The following is a 24,407-nucleotide window of genomic DNA, read 5'->3' on the forward strand; positions in this document are numbered from 1 at the left end:
TTATATATATGTTTCAAACTACGTAAAAATTGCGAATATACAACATACACCCCTTATCGACATTTTATCAGGTATTTCAGCGGAAATCACATCATCAATTTCGTTCGAAGTAATTTTTTTATATAGCCAGATTAGTATATGTGCGTGTGGCAAACCTCGTTTTTGCCATTCCACTGAGTACATCCAGCATCGCACTGACCCAAACACTTCAAGTTTTACTGTGTAGTTTATCAGTGATTTCAACTTTTGCCGGAAGACACGGGCCGTAATGTCATGCCTATGAACCGCCGATTGTCCTTGAAGTAAAAGCTGCAGTATCTCGTCCCAAGATTGATTACATGTAAATGTAATAAATAAATCTGAACGACCATAGAGACGAACATACGCAATAGCATCTTGAGCATGTTCATGCGTATGACGGGGACTGCCAGCATATGACGAAGGTAAAATTGTTAATCTTCCAACGTTTGAAATAACAATTTTATGCGTATCAGTAGGCATCAAATCGATGGCTGTTTTGAACAGACGCACTAAATTATTATTTTCGCGGAAAAGATGTTGCAATTGGGAAACGATTGTCCTTTCAACGTTGGGAGAAATTTCGCAACGTGCATTCAATTCAAAATTTCTATCACTGATGAAGTACAATTGTAAAAATTTATGAGTCTCGCCTGGGAATGGTAGAAGGGACCCTGCCATATGATAAATTTGCCCTTTTACTTTGAAAGTAGACATAAATTTATCTGGATTTTCGATTTGGGCTCCAAATGACGTCATTTGGAAACATGAGTTGTATTTTCTGATTTTTTACAAAAAACAATTAGATTCTGACATAGTTCCAGTAAGGAAAGTCTTCAATGGCTCTGGTGGTGCAGCCCTTGTGATTCCTCGGCATGCTTTCTTTTCTTACTTTCTCTATCAGCAGCAAGCCTGATTTCTTGCTGTTCTTGTGATTCCTCGGTACGCCTTCTTTTTTCACTTTCTCTTTTAGCAGCAAGTCTGCTTTCGCGTTGCTCTGAAGGTTCCTCGGCACGCTTTCTGTTCTTTCTTTCTCTATCAGCCTCAAGCCTGTTTCCTTGCTGTTCTTTTGATTCCTCGGCACGCTTTCTGTTCTTTCTTTCTCTATCAGCCTCAAGCCTGTTTCCTTGCTGTTCTTTTGATTCCTCGGCACGCTTTCTTTTCTGACTTTCTCTATCAGCAGCAAGTTTTTTGGCATACACTCTTTGAGCATCTTCATCGGCTTTTGCCATTGTAAGTTCATCAGTCATTTTAAACTTAAACATTAATAGATTTCTACGTGAACATATGTCTTATATATCTTTAATGACGTCACCGTCAAAGCAAAAATGACGACAACTAACTTCAAGATTAAATATCTTTAATGACGTCACCGTCATAGCAAAAATGACGACAACTAATTTCATGACGTCAGTCAACACAGAAACATGACATCACCTGATCCACAGACAGACAACTTATTTTTATATATATACTAGCTGTTGGGGTGGCGCTTCGCGCCACCCCAACACCTAGTTGGTGGGGGCGCTTCGCGCCCCCCCCCAAGCCCCCCCGCGCGCGTAAGTCGTTACGCGCCATAATAGTTACGCGCCATTGTAGTTGTGTCCCTATGTCCCACCTGTGAATATAGATATATATATATATATATATATATATATATATATATATATATATATATATATATATATATATATATATATATATATATATATATATATATATATATATATATATATATATATATATATATATATATATATATATATATATATATATATATATATATATATATATATATATATATATATATATATATATATATATATATATATATATATATATATATATATATATATATATATATATATATGGTTTTAACTACGTAAAACTTGCGAATATACAACATTCTTTGCTGTCCCATTGTCTTTGCATATAAATAGATTGTCAGGTTTACCGACTCTTGAACATGCAACATATAATGGTCCATGGGAAAACAATCTGTATTCAGATCTATACCTCATGATTCTAATGATTGCCCTTGAGCTTTGTTGATGGTGATTGCTAATCGACCATTCCCTGTCCCGGTGTCCCGGTCGTCATTTATATCCCACTGTTTCCCCCGGTGTCCCCGTTGTAGTTGTGTCCCTGTGTCCCGGTCGTCATTTATATTCCCTGTGTCCCGGTCGTCATTTGTATCCCGGTGTCCCGGTCTGTATATACATTCGTTTTTTAGTTTTGTTTTTCTCCTTTATTTTTTTCCTTTTTTTTTCTTTTTTAGTTTATTTAGATTTTTAGATTTTTTAGTTTTTTTATTAGTTTTTAGTTTTTTTTTCTTTTTTTTTGTAGTTTTTACGTTCTTTTTAGTTTTGTTAGTTTTTTTTTTTTACTTATGTCCTGGTCGTCATTTATACTCCCTGTGTCCCGGTGCTTTGTTGATTGCTAATCGAACATTCCTTTTGTCCTGGCCGCTTTCTCTTTGAGTGTCGTCATTTATTTTTTTCTTTTTTAGTTCTTTTAGTTTTTACCTTTTTTAGTTTTTTTTAGTTTTTTAGATGAAAATTTTTTTTAGTTTTTTCCTTTTTTTCTTTTTAGTTTTTTATTGGTTTTTACCTTTATTTTAGCTTATTTTTCAGTTTTTTCCTTTTTTTTATTTTTTTTTATTTTTTATTTTTTTTAGTTTTTTACCTTTTTTAGTTTTTTTAGTTTTTTTAGTTTTTTAGCTTTTTTAGCTTTTTTACTTTTTTATTAGTTTTTAGTTTTTTTTGTAGTTTCTGCCTTTTTTTAGTTTTTTCATTTTTACCTTCTTTTTAGTTTTGTTAGTTTTTTTTTTTACTTATGTCCTGGTCGTCATTTATACTCCCTGTGTCCCGGTGCTTTGTTGATTGGCTGTCCCATTGTCTGTGTATATAAATACATTGTCAGGTTTACCGACTCTTGAACATGAAAGATATAATTGTCTATGGGAAAAATAATCTGTATTCAGATCTATACCTCATTATTCTAGTGATTGCCCTTGAGCTTTGTTGATGGTGATTGCTAATAGAACATTCCCTGTGTCCCCGTCGTGATTTATATATCCCCCTGTGCCCCCCGGCGTCCCCGTTGTTGTTGTTTCCTTGTGTCCTGGTGTCCCAGTCTGTAATTTCTCTTTGAGTGTCCCGGTCGTCATTTATATTCCCTGTGTCCTGGTGTCCCGGTCGTCATTTGTGTTCCGGTGTCCCGGTCTGTAATTTTTCTTTGAGTGTCCTGGTCGTCATTTATATCCCCTGTGTCCCGGTCGTCATTTGTGTCCCGGTGCTTTGTTGATGGTGATTGGTAATCGAACATTCCTTGTGTCCCGGTCGCTTTCTCTTTGAGTGTCCCGGTCGTCATTTATATTCGCTATGTCCCGGTCGTCATTTTCGTCCCGATGTCCCGGTCTGTAATTTTGCTCAGTCGAAAACATGACGTCAGTCAACACAGAAACATGACGTCACTCGACACACAGACACACAGACAACTTATTTTTATATATATAGATATATATATATATATATATATATATATATATATATATATATATATATATATATATATATATATTTAACTACGTAAAACTTGCGAATATACAACATTCTTTGCTGTCCTATTGTCTGTCCATATAAATAGATTGTCAGGTTTACCAACTCTTGAACATGCAACATAATAATTGTCCATGGGAAAACAATCCGTATTCATATCTATACCGCATTTTTTCTAACGATTGCCCTTGAGCTTTGTTGATGGTGATTGCTAATCGAACATTCCCTGTGTCCCCGTCGTCATTTGTATATCCCCCTGAGCCCCCGGCGTCCCCGTTGTAGTTGTGTCCCTGTGTCCCGATCGTCATTTGTGTCCCGGTATCCCAGTCTGTAATTTCTCTTTGAGTGTCCCGGTCGTCATTTATATAGATATATAGATACAGTTTCATTTCAGTTTTTTTTTCTTTTTTAGTTTTTTTCTTAGTTTTTTTCTTTTTTAATTTTTCTTTTTTAAGTTTCTTCTTTTTATTGATTTGTTTTCTTCAATTTGTCAATGTTCATTCTAACATTGACACTTGGAAAAATCTTTACGTGCCAAGCAAGCTAAAGCTCCAAAAATTTATAATAAACCTTAAAATTTGGGTATCTGTTTTAAGGTTTTCGAATTACCTTAATCTTTTGTCAAAATATTTTGAAATATTTGTGCAATTCCCAGTTTTTTTTAGTTTTTTCTTTTTTTAGTTGGATAGCTTTTTTTAGTTTTTTTTCTTTTTAGTTTTTACCTTTTTATTTTTTCGACGTAGTTAACTTCGAAGACCACACTGCCTTTCCATGACGAAAGTAAAACAGTTCAAAATAGGGATGATACCTTTTTATTGACAGTGAAATATAAAATTATTTAACTGGATATTTCGAACACATATACAGTGTTCATCATCAGCAGTAAAACAGAGTTTTACTGCTGATGATGAACACTGTAGGCTATATGTGTTCGAAATATCCAGTTAAATAATTTTATATTTCACTGTCAATAAAAAGGTATCATCCCTATTTTGAACTGTTTTATTTTTTATTTTATTTTTTTACATTTTTTTCTTTTTAAGTTTTTTTTTTAATTTTTTTTTTTTAGTTTTTCTTTTTAGTTTTTTAAGTTGTTTTCTTTTTATTTTTTTTTTAGTTTTTTACCATTTTTCTTTTTTCAGTTTTCTTTTTCTTCTTTATTTTTCAGACGTCATATGCAAACTCTCAATGCAAAAATACATACAACTTATTTTTGTATATAGATAAGATATAATCTGGCGTAACAGACATAGTGTAACAGACATAAAAGACAGACAACTTATTTTTATATATATAGATTTTTACATATATAGATACAGTTTCTTCTTTAGTTTTTTTTCTTTTTTAATTTTTTCTTTTTTTTAGTTTCTTCTTTTTATTGATTTGTTTTCTTCAATTTGTCAATATTCATTCTAACATTGACACTTGGAAAAATCTTTACGTGCCAAGCATGCTAAAGCTCCAACAATTTATATTAAACCTCAAAATTTGGGGTATCTGTTTTAAGGTTTTCGAATTACTTTAATCTATTGTCAAAATATATTGAAATATTTGTGCAATTCCCAGTTTTTTTTTAGTTTTTTTCTTTTTTTTAGTTTTTTTAGTTTTTTTTTAGTTTTTTATCTTTTTTATTTTTTACATTTTTTCTTTTTAGGTTTTTTCTTTTTTTAAATTTTTAAATTTTTATTTTTTTTAAGTTTTTTCTTTTTAGTTTTTTTTTAGTTTTTTACCATTTTTCTTTTTTCGAATTAATTTAAATCTATTGTCAAAATATTTCGAAATATTTATGCAATTTCCAGTTTTTACATTCTAGTTTGTTTTCTTTTATATATATAGAAGATATAATCTGGCGTAACGGACAGACAACTTATTTTTATATATATATAGATATATATATATATATATATATATATACATATATATATATATATATATATATATATATATATATATATATATATATATATATATATATATATATATATATATATATATATATATATATATATGTTTGTGTGTAACTTCAAAAAATAAGAAAACATCGAGGATTCAATTTCCAATGACAAAGACTCTCAAATACATTTATCAAGTTTTAGGTAGTACGGATGCCAAATAAAAAAAAAAAAAAAAACGGTGAAAAATAAGCAAAATTAAGCTAAAAACATAGCTTAAGAAGGTGTAGCTTTTCACTGAAGGCATAATTGTGTCTGAGAATCAAAACGTGGTTAATGCTTAAATTTTCACGGAAGAAAAGCGTTGTCAAATTCAGCTAATTAGTTTCGCTCATTCATTTTTTAATATCCAAATTGGCAACACTGACGATAATGTAACACTGCCCGAAAACTTCATAATTCTCAAACAACTAAAAAATAAAACTTTTGATTTCCCCCTTATTATTTCCCATGTTAATAACATGAACCTTTTTTTGAGAGTTTCAACAGGCCAGGTCTTTTTATACCACTTTTTTCTTCAACCCAATGCAACACAATTCAATTTGTTAACTCTAGATATTACGTGATTACTTTTTCTTTTCTCTGACACAGATTCTGAATATTGAGAAAAACATTACATACGTTGAGTCCTGTTTTGGCTTAAGTTTCATCGTCAAAGGTAAGGATACTTGCTGTGGTCGGAACAAGTACCATTAATTCTTAATTTACATCATGTCATTTACGTTGGCCCTAACTGTTGTCAAAACTGAAGATCAAACGCGCTCTAACCGCGTGCATTCATAACAAATGTGACCAATGCGAGATCGACTTCCCCATGCTGTGTAGAAAAGAATCCGAGAGCTGCCGAGGCAGAAAAGTACACTTACGAATGTTCTTCCTGATAAGGACGGGAATCCGATCAACGACGCAGCAGGAATAAGAGAGAGGTGGAAACAACATTTTCAAGAAAAGTTTAACCATCCCACCCACCTGCCGTTCTTAGGAATTTAACCATCTCCCCATCAGATCCAAGCCCAACACCGCTCAGAAGCGAGGTTGAAGTTGCCTTGAAATCACTCAAATCAAATAAATCGTCTGGACCAGATGGATTCGAAGCAGAGCTCCTGCAAGTCAGCTCAGATGTCGTAACAGACCTCTACTACAAAATTGCCATAGCTGCCTGGCACAACGAATATTTCCCGAAAACGTGGTGTTCCGCTACCATACTTCCACTGGATAAAATAGGTCCAAAGCCGAATGTGACAATTACTGTCTAATCAGCCTGACAACCCTACCTGCCAAAGTGTTGACCAAGATACTACTAGACAGAATAAAAGCATTAACAAGCCACATCATCCATGAGTATCAGGCGGGTTTCCGAGCGAACCGCTCAATGATATACCAAATTTTTGTCATCCGTAAAATAACGTAAAAATACCTTGAATACCGTCAGGACCTCTATCAACTCTTCATTGACTTCAAACAAACTTTCGACTTAATTTGAAGAGAAGGCCTTTGGCATATATTACTGCATTACGGCGTCCCGGTCAAACATCATATCACTTATTCGTAACATATATGAGCGGTTCAGAAGTCAAGTACAAACAGATGAGGGAACGACCGAAGAATTCCAAACTTCTGCTGGTGTTTTGCAAGGATGCATCCTCTAACCTAATATGTTTAATTTCTTCCTCCACGTGTAATGTCGCATGTTGAAGCAACCAATGGAGCAGCGGTAAGAGGGATCGTAATCGACAAGCTGGCATACACAGACGACATCAACAAGCTCACAGGATCCGTCACTGAACACCAAAGCAGATAGCCTGGAACTAGTTTCACAAGCCTTTGGAATGAAAGTCAACGAGGATAAAACGAAAGCCATGCGGGTGTCAAGGTTCAACAACCCATCCCCACCAAAAATACAGCTTAATGAAGCGGAAATAGAAAGGGTAGACAGCTTCACATATCTGAGGAAGCAGATCACAAGCGGCAATAATCATTCAGTGGACATCAAAAGACGCCTCGCTCTTGGTAGCGCCGGCTTCAAAGCTCTAATGCCAATATGGAGGCAAAATCGAATCTCTGTGAAGCTAAAACTTAAACTATTCTGCTCCATCATCATTCCTATAGCTATGTACGACTGTGAAACGATGACATTCAGAGTAGATGACTCCAGGCGGTTCGCCACGTTTGAGACAAAGCTGCTGCATCGAATCACCGGCATACCATACGTAGATAGAGCATCAAATGCTGACCTACTCGAAAGACTGCATTACAACACTACCATCGTGATCAGGGTCCGCGTCCAACAACTCAGGTGGCTTGGCCACGTCCAGCGCATGTCCAACGACCAACTACCGAAAATTACCTTCGAGGGTCGCATCCACGGTTTTCACCCTCGCGGTCGTCCTCCAAAGCGCTGAAAGGAGAACTTCTCCGACTACAACCTCCTTGGCCTTCTCAGAATGGCACAAAGCAGAGAGCAGTATAGGCGACGCATGCAATCGCTCGTGAGGAGAGAGGCCCCGAGACGACCACCAAGACCGGACGGGTCTTAAGTCAAGTAAGTCATTCGAGATTAAATTCACTTCCCAAGGCATTCCTTAGAAGGAAGAATAGAAAGATAAGTCTGCGAACCAAGATTAGAATATTGAAAACTAAGTGATGACAGTAGTCAAATATGGTTCTGAAACGTGGGCGCTCCTAATAACTCGAAAAAAAATTTTGCCTGATGTTTTAAAAACTTGCTTGATGTTTACCAGATAAATTATATACAAGAGAACAAATACAAAAAAATAAAACAACAAGAAAACAAAAAGAAAAACTCACATTTAAACAAAATTGAGACATGGTTGAGAGCCAAAGCATAAGACACTTGTTTTTCCCGATGTTTTTGTACAGCACTTTATTGTTGATTTTACTTTATATATATTTTTTTAGAACAACTTTTTTTTCTTTGATAGGTGTTTGCAGAGTTGAGGCCGAAATATTCAGATCTGTCCATTTGTTTTTGCATTAAAAGGTTGTTTCTTTTATTTTTTGCAGTCTTATCAAAAATTTCACCCATTTTCAATATACCTTTGTTTCAATCATTATTAATACTTTTACAAATTATTTTATTGATATTGGTAAGTGAAAGATAAAGATAGTCTAAGTGATGGTAAATGGGGATTTTGGAAAATCGTATGGTGGGCGATCAGAGGAGGAATGGTATCCAGTTTTTGCAATTCCTTCTGAAAGAGTACATGATAAAAAAAAGCTAAAATATAACGAAAAAAAAATGAAGACATCTAAAATCAATAAGCATAAAAAAATAACCTTACGAAATAACGACAAAAATTTTAAACTGTTAAACTTTTTAAGACCCTACGTTAAACTTTAGGTTTTGTCTAGGAACATGATGCAAGGGATGGGAAAGTAGATCAGGAAGGGTGTTTAAGATGAATTTTTTGGGGCTAGAACCATATAAATAGCTATAAAAAATCGTTTTCTAAATTCTTTTCTAAAAGTGCGGTGCAGCAAGTAATCTTGCCTTTTGTAGATCAAGGGACTGAAAGACTTCAAACTTTATACATTATCGAGACTTCAAGATTATATCGTCTCGCCCAATATAGAGGGACATATCCTGAAATCAAAAGTGGACTTTAGAACCAGTTGAACTCAACTTCAAAAACAAAAATGTTAGGAAAAAAATAAAAAAAATATTTTGAGGACAATGGAAGCACTGTTGGCAAGGCAGAAGTTTATGATTCTTCAATATTAGCATAACAGTTAAACTGAGCGATTTGTACTGATATAGACTCTTATCTGTTTGTTGACTCTTATCTTTATTAGTAGGAACAGGTAATCCATGCTTTACAACGGCCTTATAATTCTCACTATCTTCACCTCAGTTGCATTTACAACTTCCTTTATGTTATTTTCAAAATGTTATAAATGCACAGTTTCTTCTATTTTATGTTCTAATATTTGCAATAAAGCTTTGAATCTAACCCTTTTAGGTAGTTGTAAAAACTCGACAAGTGTGACGAAATAAAATCAGCCCTACATATAAAACAAATAGAATCAACGAAGAAAAATAGAAAAGTTTTTCTCCACATGATTTATACCTCAAATGAAGTTACCACAGGCAAAACTTAAGGCAAAAGTGTCATGTACCAACTCGCCGTAGACCCAAAACAAGGTGCACATTCACAATTATATCTTATTAGCGCCGAGATTCAGCGAACAATAACTACCTACGCAGGTAATTTTTATGTTTGGCAAAAAACGAGAAAATATAGAAACAAAAGTGGTTAAAAGATAACCAAGAAAGCAAGGCTAATTTTCATCCAGTGGAAAATAACGAAGCGAAAATGACGGTAACGAAGACTTCTGTGAGGAATCACGGAGAGTCGCCTATTAACGCCTTCTTAACATAGCATGTGAGGATCCAATGTTTAGTTCACCTTCGAACCGGAAGGTAATCACAAAATACCTTTTTGTGAGGTTTTAATTCTAAAAAGCTACTTCTGAACCGAGGTTCAGCAAACATCAATTTTTAAATCAGTTGAATTCAAACCAACGAAAAGTAAACAATTAACCAGGACCAAGAACTTAAATTAGCCAAAACAAGTAGAGGATGGGGCTTATATAAGAGTGAAAACTGGAGCTAGTGCCGAAACAAAAATCACCAACACCCCCAACCGTTTATTATAGAACTTTATATCATCATAGAAGCAAGGTCTCGATTCTGTCCTATCTATATGAACTTAGACACACCTGCAAACATTGGACATCTGTCGGTCCAAATGACCCCACTCTACTAAAAATTAAAAAAGTTGTTTTTAAAATAAAACAACTTACCAATTTGGATACCCTCCCTAGGATAAATGCTCGAGTCCTCCCCTCCTAGGGTCAAACCCATGACCACATCGGAAACTATTTTTAAACATTTATAAACTTTGTAACATATCTAGGAAAATACCCATATGGTAAATACCTTGAGGTCACTATTGAGAGCGACAAGACAGGATGGAGTGAACGCCAAAGTTAAGCAAAGAGCCAATGGGTACCAGTACCAGTACTGACAGAATACCATAAGTCCAACTACCCCCATTAAAGATGTATGACCAGTTCTTGACTGAAGGGATATCGTGGCGTTGCGACCACCTAAAAAAAAAAAAAAACTAACATAAAACTAAGTAAGTGTCACATCCCATTTAGCACTTGTTTAACTACTGAAAAACAAAAAAGAGAAACTTTATATTTTCAAAAGAAGAACATCAATATTTTCGATCAATTATGCGGTTTCAGTACCTTCCACGTATATATTGATTTGGTAACACAAAGTTCTGTCCTATTAAATATTCCGTCCTATAAAGGACAATTTTATTATTATTTTAATTTTGTTATTGTTATTGTTAAATAATTAATCATGATGGCTTGACCATTTATATCCCAGGTGTATATTGATTTGGTCACACAAAGCTTTGTCCTATAAAATATTCCGTTTTATACAATATACAATTTTATTATTATTTTCATGTTACTATTATTAATTTTACTTTATTATTAAATAATTAATCGTGACGACTCTATTAGTCTATGGGCAGAAGCTTCGGCTTCTACCGTAGATGGTACATTTGCTTTCTTTTTTTTTTTGTGGTTATTTGATAATTTGTATCCCAGGTGTATATTGATTTAGTCACACAAAGCTCTGTTCTATAAAATTTTCCGTTCTACACAAAATAAAATTTTACTTTTTATTAAACCATTATGCGCGATGGCTCTGTCAGTCCACGGGCAGAAGCTTCGGCTTCTTCCATAGAAGGTACATGTTTTTTTCTTTTTGTTGTGGTTATTTGACAATTTGTATCCCAAGTGAATATTGATTTGTTCACACAAAACTCTGTTCTATAAAATATTCTGTTCTATAAAAGATATAATTTTGTTATTATTAATTTAATTCATTATTAAATAATTAATCGCGATGGCTTTCTTAATCTATGTGTAGAAACTACAGCTTTTACCATTTGAGGAACATTTTTTTCTTTTTTTGTTGTTATTTGACAATTTATATTCCAGGTGTATATGAATTTTGTAACACAAAGCAGTCCTAAAAAAAATACTCCGTTCTATACAAGATACAATTTCATTATTAATTTTATCTTTTTAATATTATTAATTTTATTTTATTATTATAAAATTATTCGTAGTGGCTGTCTTAGTCTTTGGACAGAAGTTTCGGCTCCTACCGCAGAAGGTAGATTTTCATTTTTTCATGTATATATTGTAGTTAATTGGCAATTTGTATCCCACCTATATATTGATCTGGTCATAAAAAATGCTATCCTATAACATATTCTGTTCTATAGAAGATATAATGAGAGGCCAATTAACCTTAAATTATCGTTTTTATATTTTCTGCCAAGTTTTCATCGAAATATGAAGCTCATGAAAATTCAATAAAAAATCCATAAACAGTAGACGAAGTGTCAACAAAAAGAAAAAAGAAATACTTTCTAGCCAATTAGAGCAACTGTATTATTAGCCAAAGCAACTGTATTGCTTTGGCCTTAATGAGACTCCCAATTTGGCCGTGGTAAAAGAAGAGAGTTTTTGAGCCACATTTCGCGGCTTAAATACGATCGGAATTACAAGGTATCTCCAACAGGTTCAAACAGCCTGTCGATATCTACAACTACATGGGGCCGAACATATTTTTTCAAATTGATGTTGTCCTTACAGACCATTTCAGTTCTCTTGAAGTAGATACGCAGACATTCGCTACTGACCATGTGACTGTTGTGGCCCAAAAAAGCACCTGAATTCTACCATCAATAAAGCAAAGGAGGAATTTAGTGGTATGAAAGAACTATTATTAATAACTCATTGCAGCGCCACGTCACCTGAGGCGAACACAGCTACACACGCTCTTCCTCCATCCCAATCCATTCAAAGCCTCCCTCCCCTTTAGGGACGACCTACTTTTTTTTGGCCCAAGACGGTTGGCCGACGAAGACAACTTTTTTGTAATTTGTCATCCGTCATCCACAAAATATATCCAAGCCATATCATCTCTTCTCTCATTGTAGCCCTAGAAAGCATGATTAGACCACATTTTTCGTAGTTTAGTATTTGAGATACGTCGGTCAGGTCCCCAAAACAATTCTTAGGCAATTTCTCTGGAAAACACTAGCAATATCCTTCTAGCTCTTCGGACCGCCCACACTTCCGAATGATACTTGAACCACTGTCACCAGTGTAGCTTCCAATATCCTAGTCTTGGTTCAGAGACTTATCTTCCCATTATTCCAAGCCTTTTTCAACTGTGAAACACCCTGGGCCCTGTCTATTCAACTTTTAACTTCTTCCCTGAATCCACCGGATTTATACACAACCTAGGTCAATGAAGCTGTCCAGTTGATTGATCGTCTCGTTACCAAATATCACCTCTTCAGCTTCATTTATTCTTAGTCTTAACGAATTAATCTTCTTACCATTAATTTTTAAAACTATTCTTGCACCCCGAACTCGCAAAACCTCTATAAATTCATTCATTTCCTAACATGTTCATCTAGGATGCTTAAAACATCAGCATAATCCAAGTCTAGGAGACTTTTACTTCCCCATTTGTTTCTGTGTTCTCCCATTGCCTTTGCTGTGCTCCTTAGGACAAAGTCCATCAAAATGACCCATATAAATGGGGATAGGACGCAATCCTCCTAAACTCATGATTTAGTATGAAACCAGCTACTAACCTCCTTTTCTATCTTAACTGCAGCAATATTATTCTCACACATGCCACTAATCACTTTAACGTATTTATCTGGTATACCATACAAGGATAGGACCTTCGGTAAAGTACCTCTATCAGTTGCTTACTTATAAACTATAAAATTGAGAAAAAAAGGGATTTGATGGCTCAGGCATTTCTTAATTACTTACCTAAGAGTGAATATTTGGACGATACATCCTATATCCCTACTAAAACAACACTGTTCTTCTCTAAAAAAATTATCTACAGCATCTCCAAGTCTAAAAAATATCATCATACTTAGTTATTCTCTTTATACAGTAACCAGGCTAATGCCTTTATAACTACAACACTCACTCTCATCAGCTTCTTCTGGAAGAATTTTACTAAAACCGCTAGGTATTTCACCTTTTTCAAAAATCATATTTCTATCCTTCATTAACTTATCTCTAACCTCACAACCACCATATTTAAAGAATTCACTCATCACACTATCAGCATCTGGGCCTTATTATTTTTAATCCTTTTAGTACTGTCCCTAATTCTTCCTCAGAAAACAAATCTTCATTCACATTCAAAGTGTCACAAAGCTTTTCACTCGTTTCTATATCTTTTCCGGTAACTCTGTCAGGGATGTTCTCGAAATATTCTGCCCATCTCTTTGACTTATGCTTTATCACTAATCGTGGCCCCATTCCTACCTTTAACGGATACAATTCCAGATTAACTATTCCCTCTCAATTTATTAGCGTGCCAGTACAATATTTTGGTATTATGCCGTTTGGTTGGATCTTCCAGATCCACATGGTGTCCACTTCACACCCCCTTAATTCAAACTTTAATACTTTCTCCTCTTTCTTTATATTCCTCTTATTTTCACAAGATCTACCACTCAAATAATGCTTGGACCAACCCCTTCTCCTATTTATTAAATATAGAGTATTTTCACTAATATTCTTTGGTGCGTTTCTAACTTTCTTTCCTAAGATACCATCAGTGACTTCCCAAACTATTTTCCTAAAATTATTCAATCTATCTTCTACATTGTCAACCTTTGGACCCTCCAGTAGTACTCAATTATCCCTGGAAAGTTTCTCTCAGATTATGATCCTGGAGTCAAAAAACGTCATAGCTTTCCGGGAGGTAGTTACCCTTCCGAAATTTCAGCTTTAAATTAACCAGCTTTAATTAACTCAGCTTTAAGTTAACTTAAATTAACTTTTAACATCAATAACAACACTTGTATACTCCAGTATCTTGAATCGATCCTGCCAGTCTTCGGTTTACAATTACATAATCAATATGGTCAGCTATCTTACCATCATGTGAATGCCATGTTAACTTATGGGCCAATATATGAACATATACTGTATTGCTTATAACTAGATCGTTATACCTACAAAATTGCTACAATCTGCAACCATTATTGTTTCCTTTTCTGATACAAAATTTACCTAGGCTAGGATAAAATCTATCCGAATTTCTACCGACCTGGGCATTAAAATCTTCTAATAGAAAAACCATATTTCTACCTGAACCCTTTCTATTTGTTCTGCAGCTATACGCAATCATCTAAGCCGCTACTATCTCCAGTAGTCAGCTCTACAGGGGCATATACTACAATATCTCATACTCTGCATTTTTTAGTAATAAAATAAGCGACTAACATTCTATTCTTACTATCTTACCAACCTAAACTAGATTTGGTAGCTTCCTTATTTATTACGAGCACTAATTTCTGCCTATGCACCCCATCCTTCCTTCCTGAGTAGATAAACTCTATATCACCTAATTGTATGTTCCCTACCTCTGGGATACGAGTTTCTGAAACTCTTAATAACTATCAGTTTGAAGCATCCAAAATTGTCACTCAAAATGTTAATACGATAGTTGTCTTTTAACGTTCTAACATTCAAAGTTGCAATTTTCATATCCTTCAAATCATTGAAATTATTATGGCCTCAGGAGAAGTAATGGTCCCAGAACCTGTACAAGACAGGGACTAACATATCTTCTAAAGTCCACAGAAAGTGCTTAAACTGGCTTAGAACCGGATAGCAAGAAGTCCCTGGGACCTTCAGTTGAATGGAGGCTTTGTGCAATTTTGGACCAAAATCAATTATATTAAACATATTACTTACAATATTTTTGTTTTATAGATTGTCGTTTCATTGAGCGTGCGAAGATGTGTTGGCCTCAGGTGGCTTGATGCTGTGGTGAGTTGTTAATAGTTGTAGTTTCATGGACCTAGTGAAATTGGCATCTGAACGACTTAAGAGCAACTAAATTTATCAGATATATATTTTAGCCACGTATTATTTAGGTCAATAAAACGGCATTCGTCTAAACATCGTCTGTTTTAAATCATTTTTTTAAGAATTACAGTCATAAACATGAGACCGTAAGAAGATGCTATACACGTACACATAGGTAATGAATGAATGAATGTTCTTTATCACCCATCTATAGACAAAAAAAGAAGAAAGAGAACGATAGAGCACAATAAAAGAAAGGAAAACAAAACAAACATGTCATAAAAATATACTAGCTTCTAATATTAGCTTCTAAATTGGGACGATTGACCAGGTTACGGTGAAAGTTTTTACAACAACATATCTTTCGGTTGTTTTCACTTCTAACCGGCTATTAAACAACAACAAAAAAATGTTCCTATTTCTACAAAGTTTTTCTCTTTGATATTTACTAAGAAGTCGTTAAATGAGAAAAAAGTAATTAAGTTAGACACGCCACTTAAGGAGCTACGTGACAAAGCAAGGAAATATTAATAACTACGTGAGATAATAAAAAAAGGGAAAATTGGATGACTTTAAAATTCACTGAAGGGGATACAGTCAAGGAGGTTTATCCTAGAAAAGTGGCTATTCTCCCTTTCTAAAATTTATCAGTGACGCAAAATCAAAAGTGCAAAGAAGAATTCTGGAAATCCTAGCTAAGCTAAAACTTTGCATAGGTATAACTAGGACATGCCATCAGAGGCGAGGGTTTGGCATACGCCTAATATACCGCAAACAGGAAGGGGAATTCCATACCCTGAAACAGCTTTGAGCATGAGACAGTTCATCCACCTTCCATGGATGAACGGTCTAATACTCCCCAAGGAGTCAATACTGTGCATAAATAAGATTAAGCAATTCGTGTGAGGGGAGTGGGCTCAATTCAAAAAGAAACAACCAAGATTTTAAATAAGAAAAAAAATCAAACTCTCTAGAAACACCCTACCCCTCTCTCTGGTTAAGAGTCAGAAAATGTGGATTGGTGCAATGTCGACCGACATTTAGGTGGGAGGGGGCAACTGGCTAACCAGAGGTTTTGGAAAATATCTTTTTTTTTGGTATTTTTGTAAAAGAAAAACTTTTCTTGGTATTTCTATTTACATCTTGTGGAAAATATCCCCCCCTGGTTTTGAAAAATACATTTTTCTCCCTCGGGTAGGTGAGAGGAATACCAATTTTGATGGGATTAAAACATTTATATTCACATCAAAGTACCAAGAACATAAAAATCAAAACAGTTTTTCCCCTTGGAAGAACTTATGTGCTAGATTTAAGGAATTACAAAACAAATCTTAAAACACCTCAAGCATTTTTTTGAGGGTGGGGGGGGGGGGCAGGTATATTCCTAAAATGTATTATCCTACGTACACCTCTGTTTCCACAAATTCTTTATAATGATGGTAGAGATAGTATTCATCGTCCTACTTTTAATTGCTTTAATTGTTTGCGTCAAATTAAACATTCTGGATGTGGAAGACCAACATTAGTAGCATGAAAAGTTATTCCTCAATCCCGAATCAAAATATGTAAATTTCTTTTTCTAAACTTGAAAGAATTGAGTCTTTTGTTATACATTATAATAATTACAAATTTCATTTATTTATCCCACCAAAAACAGAAAAATTTGAAAATTAAATTTAAGACATAGAACTAAACTTGAATTTAAGGTTAAGATAAATCTTTTATATCGACTCATAATTAGTAAATATTTTTTTCGTGCCTTCAACGAAACTGGAGACATTCATTAAAAATAACTGCTACAAAAAAAATACATTTAAAAAGGGGAATCCCCTCTTTGAAAAAAAAACCTCTTTTGTAAATTACTTTCTTTTTGCTTGCCTTGAACTAACAAAAAAGACACTTAGAATCATCTAAAATATGAAAATTATTCACTGCATTTTTTTCAAACTCAAAACGTCTTGTTTAACGTACGTTAAAAAAAGTATTAGGTTAACACTGTGATTAACATTGTTGTAGTGACTCCACAAGACATCCAACTAGAATTTGAAGGGCTTGATAGCTTTAGAGCAATAAACTTTACCAGATTTGGATCTTATTCTTTTATTTCTTGCGTTTATATTTTTATGGTTAGCTCACTAAACAAAAATGACAAAAAAACGACGAAAAGAAAAAACGATATTGAAAATTGCCAACGGTATTTTTCACTTCATTCATAGGAAAAACCTCAAACTTTAAAATTGTATTTTAAAATGATTCCAACTAAAATTTGAAGGATAAATTAGCTTAGAGCAAGGACATTTTACATTCAGATCGCTCATTTTTATTTCTTTCTTTGAAATTTTTATAGTTAACTCACTAAAGAAAAACGACTAAAAGAAAAAAAAGATTGGGTAAATTACCAACAGTATTTTTCACCTCATGAATAACAAAACATTGCAAACTTTAAAATAGTATTTTAAAATGATTCCAACTAAAATTTGAAGGATAAATTAGCTTAGAGAAAGGACATTTTACATTCAGATCGCTCATTTTTATTTCTTTCTTTGAAATTTTTATAGTTAACTCACTAAAGAAAAACGACTAAAAGAAAAAAAAGATTGGGTAAATTACCAACAGTATTTTTCATCTCATGAATAACAAAACATTGCAAACTTTAAAATAGTATTTTAAAATGATTCCAACTAAAATTTGAAGGATAAATTAGCTTAGAGAAAGGACATTTTACATTCAGATCGCTCATTCTTATTTCTTTCTTTGAAATTTTTATAGTTAACTCACTAAAGAAAAACGACTAAAAGAAAAAAAAGATTGGGTAAATTACCAACAGTATTTTTCACCTCATGAATAACAAAACATTGCAAACTTTAAAATAGTATTTTAAAATGATTCCAACTAAAATTTGAAGGATAAATTAGCTTAGAGAAAGGACATTTTACATTCAGATCGCTCATTCTTATTTCTTTCTTTGAAATTTTTATAGTTAACTCACTAAAGAAAAACGACTAAAAGAAAAAAAAAGATTGGGTAAATTACCAACAGTATTTTTCACCTCATGAATAACAAAACATTGCAAGCTTTAAAATAGTATTTTCCGCCTAATACTAAATAGTATTTTAAATTCTTCCAACTAAAATTTGAAGAATTAGTTAACTTTAGAGCAAGGACATTTTTTACATTTAAGTCTTTTTTTTCTTATTTTAAATTTTATTTGGTTAACCAACTGCAGAAAAAAAAGCAAAAATTATCAACAGTATTTTCCACTTGATGAATAGGAAAAACCTTGAACTAAAAATAGCATTATCTGCCTAATACTAAAATAAAACTTTATGAAATACTAAATTCTGACAATGCCTGTCAATTTTATTTTCTTTGAAGTTAAGCCTTGGCTAAGTGGATTGACAACAGAACAAGTATTTAGGAGCACACTACCACACAAGAAAAATAAAAGAAGCTCATGTCAATATCTGTCCGAGAGACTACCACCTCCAGTAAATTTGACTTTCGAAATGTCTTTTTGTTTTTGACTACCTCTTCTTTAGAGGACTCCAGACTCTTTATTATTTCTCTCTATAGTTTGAAATATGTGCATCTATTTTTAAGAAAATACTTTCCCAAATAGTGTATGTACATTGATGAATTTAGCCTTTATGTAATTCTATCAGGTGACTCCATGCATAGCGATGTCTTGAAAAGGATGCTGCATGGCTCAGATTTGCCCTAGAAGATATATATCGACTGAAATATCATAGATAGGGGACTTGTTGCCAGATATGTCAGCAAGGGCGAGAAGACCCAAGCAGCTAATAGGTATTGTAATAATTAATAATTACTAAATAATAATTATTACTAAATAAGTAAGTAAATTTGCATTGAGTTACTTTTATTAAAATTCAATAAAGAGGGATGCCACTGCTTCTTTGCGGCACCCAAGAGTGGGCCTTTTAATCCTTAATTGCTTTTCTTTTTGCCCTTAATTTTCTCTATTTTTTGTAGATTCACCTATTTCTTTTCTTTGCTGCATACGAACCAGCAAGGTTGCCACCGCTAGGGATTTATCAAAATTTCTAGTGATTTTTTATATTGCCTAAAGTGAAAAATCACTAAATCAGCACATAAACCAGTAAAATATTGAAAAAATCACAAAATCAACCGCAAAATCACTAAAAGCTTGTGTTATCGTTTTTACTGCCTGGCAACCCTGTGGAGCTAATGCTTACAATTTAATGAAAATATCAGAGTAAAAGTAAGGAGAGCCAGATACGAATGTATAAGGTAAGCGATAAAAGACTTAGGACCGAAAGAGGCCAGTAACCATCCGAAAATATTTAATTACACATAAATTGTGCAAAAAAAAAAACCTTTGGCAAAAATACAAAATCTTGCTAACTCTCTCATTTTTTTTTTTTTTTTTTTTTTTTTTTTTTTTTTTTTTTTTTTTTAGCGAAATAAGGTTTTTAAGAAGCTCAGTTTCAGACCTTGATCGAGATAAGTTTGACAAGAAGAAATTATTTTGGTGCCCTCCCCTCTCCTTCCGGAAAAGTTTTTGATGGAAAGATCTTGGGATGTGGCTTTTCATAGCTGGCTCATTGATAGATTGCCCAAGTACTCACAATCCAGGCAACTAAGCATACTGAAACTTCACGGTTAAAAATGACCCTGCTCCATCCCAGTCTATTCAAAGCCACCCTCTTTAAACCCTCCCAGTAAGTTCCCATTTACTTTAAATCTTTCCTTATGACATCCTCCCACCCCAGACGAGGACGACCTGCTTTCCGACCATCTTCGGCAATTTGTCATCCTTTATTCGCAAAACGTGCCCTAACCATCCCAACCTTTTTTTCATTATAGCCCTAGAAAGTGAGACTGAAGCACATTCTTCGTACAGCCTACTGTCTGAAATTAGAACATTAGCCTACTAGATGAAACATTTAAAAAATCTTGCTAATCTCAAAAAAAAGGTAAATGTTTAAGTACGACATGAAAGAACTTCGAGTCCAATTCTTAGTCGAGACAAGATTTACAAGAAGATACTAATTTGGGCCCTCCTCCATTTCAAAAACAATCCAGATGTCACTTCATCGTTTCTTATTATTTCTAATTGTTTGTGCATTAAGAGCTTACACAATGGCATTCAGAATCAAAAGAGCTAAGCATGCTAAAACTTAACGTGTAAACAATCTAGTTACTACTACTACTACTACTACAACTAACAACAACTCACCGCAGCACCAAACCACCTGAGTCCAACACAGCTACGCACGATCCTCCTCTATCCCAGTCTATTCAAAGCCTCTCTCTTTAAACCCTCCCAGTAAGTTCCCATTTACTTTAAATCTTTCCTTATGACATCCTCCCACCCCAGACGAGGACGACCTGCTTTCCGACCATCTTCGGCAATCTGTCATCCTTTATTCGCAGAACGTGCCCTAGCCATCTCAACCTTTTTTTCATTATAGCCCTAGAAAGCGAGACTGAAGCACATTCTTCGTACAGCCTACCGTCTGAAATTAGGTCAGTCAGCCGGGTACCCAGAACAATCCGTAGGCAATTTATCTGGAAAACATCTAGTAAATCTTCATCCACTATTCGGAGCGCCCATGCTTCAGATCCATATTTGATCACTGTCATCACTGTACCTTCCAATATTCTACTCTTGGTTTGCAGACTTATCTTCGAATTCTTTGTTGTTTTTTTTTTAAACTGTGAAAAAAACACTCTGAACCGTGGCTATTCTACTTTTAGCATCTTTTCTGCTCCCACCGTCTTTACTAATAATACTACCAAAGAGAAGTGAAGCTGCCCGCCTGACCAATCTTTTCGTTACCCAACGTCACCTTTTCATCTTCACTTATTCCTAGCCTTAGTGACTTAATCTTCTTAACATTAATTTTTAAACCTATTCTAGCTTCCTTGAATCGCAAAACCTCTAAATGTTCATTCATTTTGCTCAGAATTTCAGCTAGGATGCTTAAATAATCAGCATAATCTAAACACAGGAGAGTTTTTCCTCCCTATTTGATTCCGTGGTCTCCCATACACTTGATGTAATTGAAGGGCCAGTGACAGGAAGACCAAAAAAGGCCAAAAGAACCAACACAAATCATGAATTAAAATGAATTGAATAAGAAAAAAAAAATGTTACCTCCATCAATAATGCCTTGGGCAATAATTGCTCCAAACTTAGCCATGACGTCTTCATGCTTATCTCCAATGACTTTGGCATACAATTGCCTGAAGTCTTTAACCTAAAATCAGTAAAATAAAAGTCATTAATTGAATATTTCACTCGATGATAAAAAAGAAGAAAAAAAAATCACTGTACTCTTTGGCATTCGGATTTGGCCAAAAACAACGTTCGGGGCTCTCTCATCGTAGGTTATCACTTAGTTTTGGCAACTAGCAAATATAGCCAAATGGCGACTCAGGCATCCAGTGCATAACAGTTCTGTTCATCAGAAGCAATGAATATGTATTACTTGCTGAAACAGCAAAAAATATCTGACATTGTCGCGAATCTGTAAATTCTAACTAATATGCAGAGGCGAGGGCAATTGCCCCAGGCACAGAAATTGTAGGGGCGTAGAATAAAAAAAACAAAAACAAACAATCCAAAGGTTATAATCATTTTGTAATTTTTAAAATATAATTTTTATTAGAATGAAGTAGAAGTTCAATTAATTAATGAAACAAATTATTAATTAGTCGAATAAAAATAAATTAAAAAATAATTAGAGCAAATCAAATAATCTATAAAAGCCGAATAATTAAACTATCAAACTAAAAATATTTAAGAAATAAATTATTAATGTATTAACAAATCCAAAATAATTTTATTAAGCAAATGAAAATTTTGTTAAAATTCGGCTAGAAAATCCTATGGGAGACAGGGGGTGGCGGCGCTAATCAAGGTTTTGCCTCGAGCGCAAGAGAAGCCAGAACTGTCACTGATAATATGTAGCTAATTAAACTAATCTGTAACTGTCTTATTAATCTGTGGCAGCGACTTAAAATCAGGATGAAGTAGGCTACTAAGATGACATTAGAATGTTTTTCAGATCTGTGCCAATCAAGCTGATTTTATCTCTACTTGATAGTTCATACTGTAGCAATGTAAGCGTCACCATCCGAACCACGGAATTTACATAGGCCTATAAATTACCCCCAAGACTTTTTGTCCTTTCCTAAATCCTGGACAACATTTTTTAATATTTTCATTGTAAAATTCCTTTTTGGTATTTTCAGTGAAAAAATGAAAAAAAAAAAAAAAAAAAACAAACAAACAATATAACACTTTAAGTTTTACTATGTAGTTTATCAGTGATTTAAACTTTTGCCGGAAGACACGGGCCGTAATGTCATGTCTATGAACCGCCGATTGTCCTTAAAGTAAAAGCTGCTGTCGGAAAACGAGATAAAAATACACATTTTTCCACAATTGTTTGTTCAAGGTTGTTCTTCTTCTGTCACTTTCAGCCACTGTTGTCTTAAAACTTATTTAACAGCTGATGAAGTATAGCTTTTATGTTCCCACCCAGAGAAAGACACAAAAGAGAAATGCCAAAATAATAAAATTCTCATCCTAAAGCGAGATTATTGTACGAGAATCAGCCTTCCACATGACAATGGTAAATGCAAGGCCCTATAAACAGTTCGTGGTAACGAACTGTAAGTAACTAGAGACCCGGCTCAATAATAACCAAAATTAATAAAAATAAACAATAAAAAAAAAAAACAATAATAACGAAACGGAATTTTGATACCAATAGATGACATCAAAAGAATCGAATGTTTATGTTGATTTCAAATATATAAGTTTCAATAAGTGTTTTGCACAACAAAAATTACGAGCCTGAGAATATTTGCCTTATTTTAAAAAAAGGGAAAACACTCCCTAAATTTCATAGAATCTTATTGAAAATCACACCTAAGATTTAGCGTATCAGAGAACCCTACTGTAGAAGTTTCAAGCTCCTATATGCAACAAGAGCTAAGAGCTCATATGGCACTTGTGACGAGGCATGAAGAGCTAAGAGCCGAGAGATCATATGGTATGAGCTCTAACAAAATATTATGAATCAATAGATTGATTTAAAAGGAAAAGAAAGAGCCTTAATGCCGGTCAGGATTTAAAATAAGAGCTTTGAGTCACGATGTCCTTCTAAATATCAAAATTCATTAAGATCCGATCACCCACTCGTATGTTATAAATGCCTAATTTTTTCTAATTTTTCCTCTCCCTTTAGCCCCCCAGATGGTCGAATCTGGGGAAACGACTTTATCAAGTCAATTTGTGCAGCTCCCTGACACGCCTACCAATTTTCATCGTCCTAGCACGTCCAGAAGCACCAAACTCGCCAAATCACTGAACCCGTCCCCCCAACTTCCCCAAAGAGTGCGAATCCTGTACGGTTCCGTCAATCACATATCACGGACATTTGTATATTCCATCCACCAACCTTCATCCTGATTCCTCCACTCAAAGTGTTTTTCAAGATTTCCCCCTCCAACACCATCCAATGTCAAAAGATCTGGTCGGGATTCGGAATAAGAGCTCTGAGACATGAATTCCTTCTAAATATCAAATTTAATTAAGATCCGATCACCTATTCGTAAGATAAAAATACCCAAATTTTCACGTTTTCCAAGAATTCCGGTTTCCCCCTCCAATCCCCCCAACTTCACAGGATCTGGTCGGAATTTAAAATTAGAGCTTTAAAGCACACGACCATCATAAATAACAAATTTCATTAAGATCTGGTCACCCTTTCGTAAGTTACAAATACCGCCATTTTCAAAATTACCCCCCCCTAACTCCACTAAAGAGAGCAGATCCGGTCCGTTTATGTCAGTCGCGTATCTTAGACAGGTTTTTATTCTTCTCATCCAGTTTCAACCTGATCTCACC

General features: G+C 34.2%; 1 protein-coding gene across 2 annotated transcripts in view; it reads right to left on the reverse strand.

Moving 5' to 3' along the window:
* The window catches only part of LOC136036925 (26S proteasome non-ATPase regulatory subunit 1-like), a 239,848-nt gene that overhangs the window by 19,566 nt on the left and 195,875 nt on the right, over positions 1-24,407 (reverse strand). For both annotated transcript variants that reach the window (XM_065719311.1, XM_065719310.1), the window contains exons 15-16: positions 21,645-21,747; positions 10,491-10,660 (exon numbers count right to left, since the gene is read on the reverse strand). In XM_065719311.1, coding sequence (XP_065575383.1) covers positions 10,491-10,660; positions 21,645-21,747 — 273 coding nt within the window. The remainder of the gene's footprint in view (positions 1-10,490; positions 10,661-21,644; positions 21,748-24,407) is intronic.

The sequence above is a fragment of the Artemia franciscana genome, chromosome 16, assembly GCF_032884065.1.
Source record: "Artemia franciscana chromosome 16, ASM3288406v1, whole genome shotgun sequence".
Classification (NCBI taxonomy): Eukaryota; Metazoa; Arthropoda; class Branchiopoda; order Anostraca; family Artemiidae; genus Artemia; species Artemia franciscana.